Source organism: Crocodylus siamensis, chromosome 6, assembly GCF_052110815.1.
Source record: "Crocodylus siamensis isolate JL-2025a chromosome 6, ASM5211081v1, whole genome shotgun sequence".
Classification (NCBI taxonomy): Eukaryota; Metazoa; Chordata; order Crocodylia; family Crocodylidae; genus Crocodylus; species Crocodylus siamensis.
The window spans coordinates 31,961,313-31,963,302 of NC_143400.1; the positions used below are offsets into that span (position 1 = coordinate 31,961,313).

Below are 1,990 nucleotides of genomic sequence, written 5' to 3' on the forward strand. Positions count from 1 at the left end.
TAGGGTGCTGTCTCTCATCTTCAAAGTACCTGTATCTAATTTCAATTACCAGTAATTTCCCTTCTGCAGGTGGACAAGAATTCTTTAAAGGCTCCTTTTCCAGTGGAAAAAAGTGTTTTATGAATTAGAAAATAAACTCATAAAAACTTAGGAATAAGACGATGCTCCATGTTATAGAAGAAGGCAAAACCAAACAACCAGACAAAAACCAAAGCCCAATCTAAACGGGGAAAAAATTCCTTCTGCATGTGAAATTTGGCAATGAGTTGGACCCTTAGTAGAGCAGCAGGACCTTCTAGCTACAGATCTCTGGGTTTTTTCAGCAATGGCAGTAACATCAGCAAAGCTTACTAACTAATAAAACATCTGCTAGTACATTATTAAATAAAAACAAATACTCAATAAAAGGAATTTTCCTGTAAAAAGGTAATACATTTTTACTTAGAAAAAAGACATTGTTCACTGAGAGCCTCCCAAAAGAAAGACCAAGTGGCTTTAGTTTAGTCATTTAAGAGTTTCCTGTAGACACTCTAGAAATGGATTTAAATAATGAAAAAACCCTCAGATCAGTCTATAACTTTCCTTTCTTCTCAGCCATTCTCCTCAGGGCCCCTTTCACCTCCTGGTTTCGTAGTGTGTAGATTAGAGGGTTTAACATGGGAGTCAAGACCCCATAGAACACAGAAATGAATTTGTCCTGCACTTGGGATGACTTGGACTGGGGTCTGAGGTACATGAATATGGCTGTCCCATAGAAGAGAGTCACCACCATCAGGTGGGAACCACAGGTGGAGAAAGCCTTGGACCTGCCATCCACTGAGCGGATCCGCAAGATGGTTATGATGATGCGCATGTAAGATAAAATGATGAAGAAGAAAGGGGCAAGGAGGGTAAATGATGCACTGGCAAACATGAAGACTTGATTCTTGGAGGTGTCTGAGCAAACCAGCTTCATTAGAGCAAGGACTTCACATGTGAAATGGTCTATTTCATTTTTCCCACAGAACCGTGATGGCATGAGGAAAAAGGGGAGGACTGTCAGCAGGAAGGCAACTGTCCAGGACATCAGGGCCAAGTGGATGCGACGTGACTTGCTCATGATGAGTGCATAACGCAGTGGATTGGAGATGGCAACGAAACGATCATAAGCCATGACTGCCAAAAGGAGACACTCGGTGGATCCTAAGAAAAGTGTGCTTAACATCTGGCAGAAGCACCTGACTAAGGAAATGGTGGGTTTTTTCACCAAAAAATTTATCAGCATTTGAGGGGTGGTGCTTGAGGTATAGCAGATGTCCAGGAAGGACAAATTGCAAAGGAAGAAGTACATGGGGGTGTGAAGATGTGAATCACACGTGGTTATAAGGATGATGAGGCCGTTTCCAATCAATGTTACAAGGTAGACCATTAGGAAGAAGCTCAATAATGACATCCTTGTTACTGGGAGAACTGGATACCCAGTGAAGATGAACTCTGCTACCAGGGTCTGGTTCTCTTCACCCATGTCCTAAACCTAGCATTATCTGTAATCAGCAGTATAATGTAAAATTAATAATTTTAAAAGTGCTAATAAAAATTAGATGCAGTGAATTCAATGTTTCCAACCTTCGCTTCAGTTTCAAAGATAGATATGTAGGTAGGTACACAGAGAGACACATCAATGCACAAGTGAATATATAGCACAAAAGGATACAGTATTTTATAAAGGCATGTTAACACTCTTTAATCCTGTGAATGATTAATTTGTACAATATATTAATTACATTTTTGCCCATATTTTTGTGTTCTGACAAGATTATACCACAGGAACCATTACCCTGAAGGTTTTTTTAACGTTGTTTTTGCTTGCTCCACACATATTGTTACTGTCTCTGTGGAACCACTGAGTTTTAGTCCCTGTGATCGGTTCCTCCGTTTTATTTAGATTTATTAAATTTGCATGTTGCCCTCCGCAGAAGAACCTCAGAGAAGTTTTTAATAAGAACCAGAT

At 39.9% G+C, this 1,990-nt stretch overlaps 1 protein-coding gene across 1 annotated transcript; it reads right to left on the reverse strand.

The window, feature by feature from the left end:
* Positions 1–571: 571 nt before the first annotated feature.
* Positions 572–1,504, reverse strand: LOC149862183 (olfactory receptor 13H1-like). The gene has a single exon (XM_090052933.1). It carries the CDS (start codon positions 1,502–1,504, stop codon positions 572–574), a length of 933 nt encoding a protein of 310 aa, XP_089909059.1.
* Positions 1,505–1,990: the final 486 nt, after the last annotated feature.

Excerpts from the sequence above, each read along its gene's own strand:
- LOC149862183 (XM_090052933.1), bottom strand. The coding sequence starts at position 1,504 with ATGGGTGAAGAGAACCAGACCCTGGTAGCAGAGTTCATCTTCACTGGG.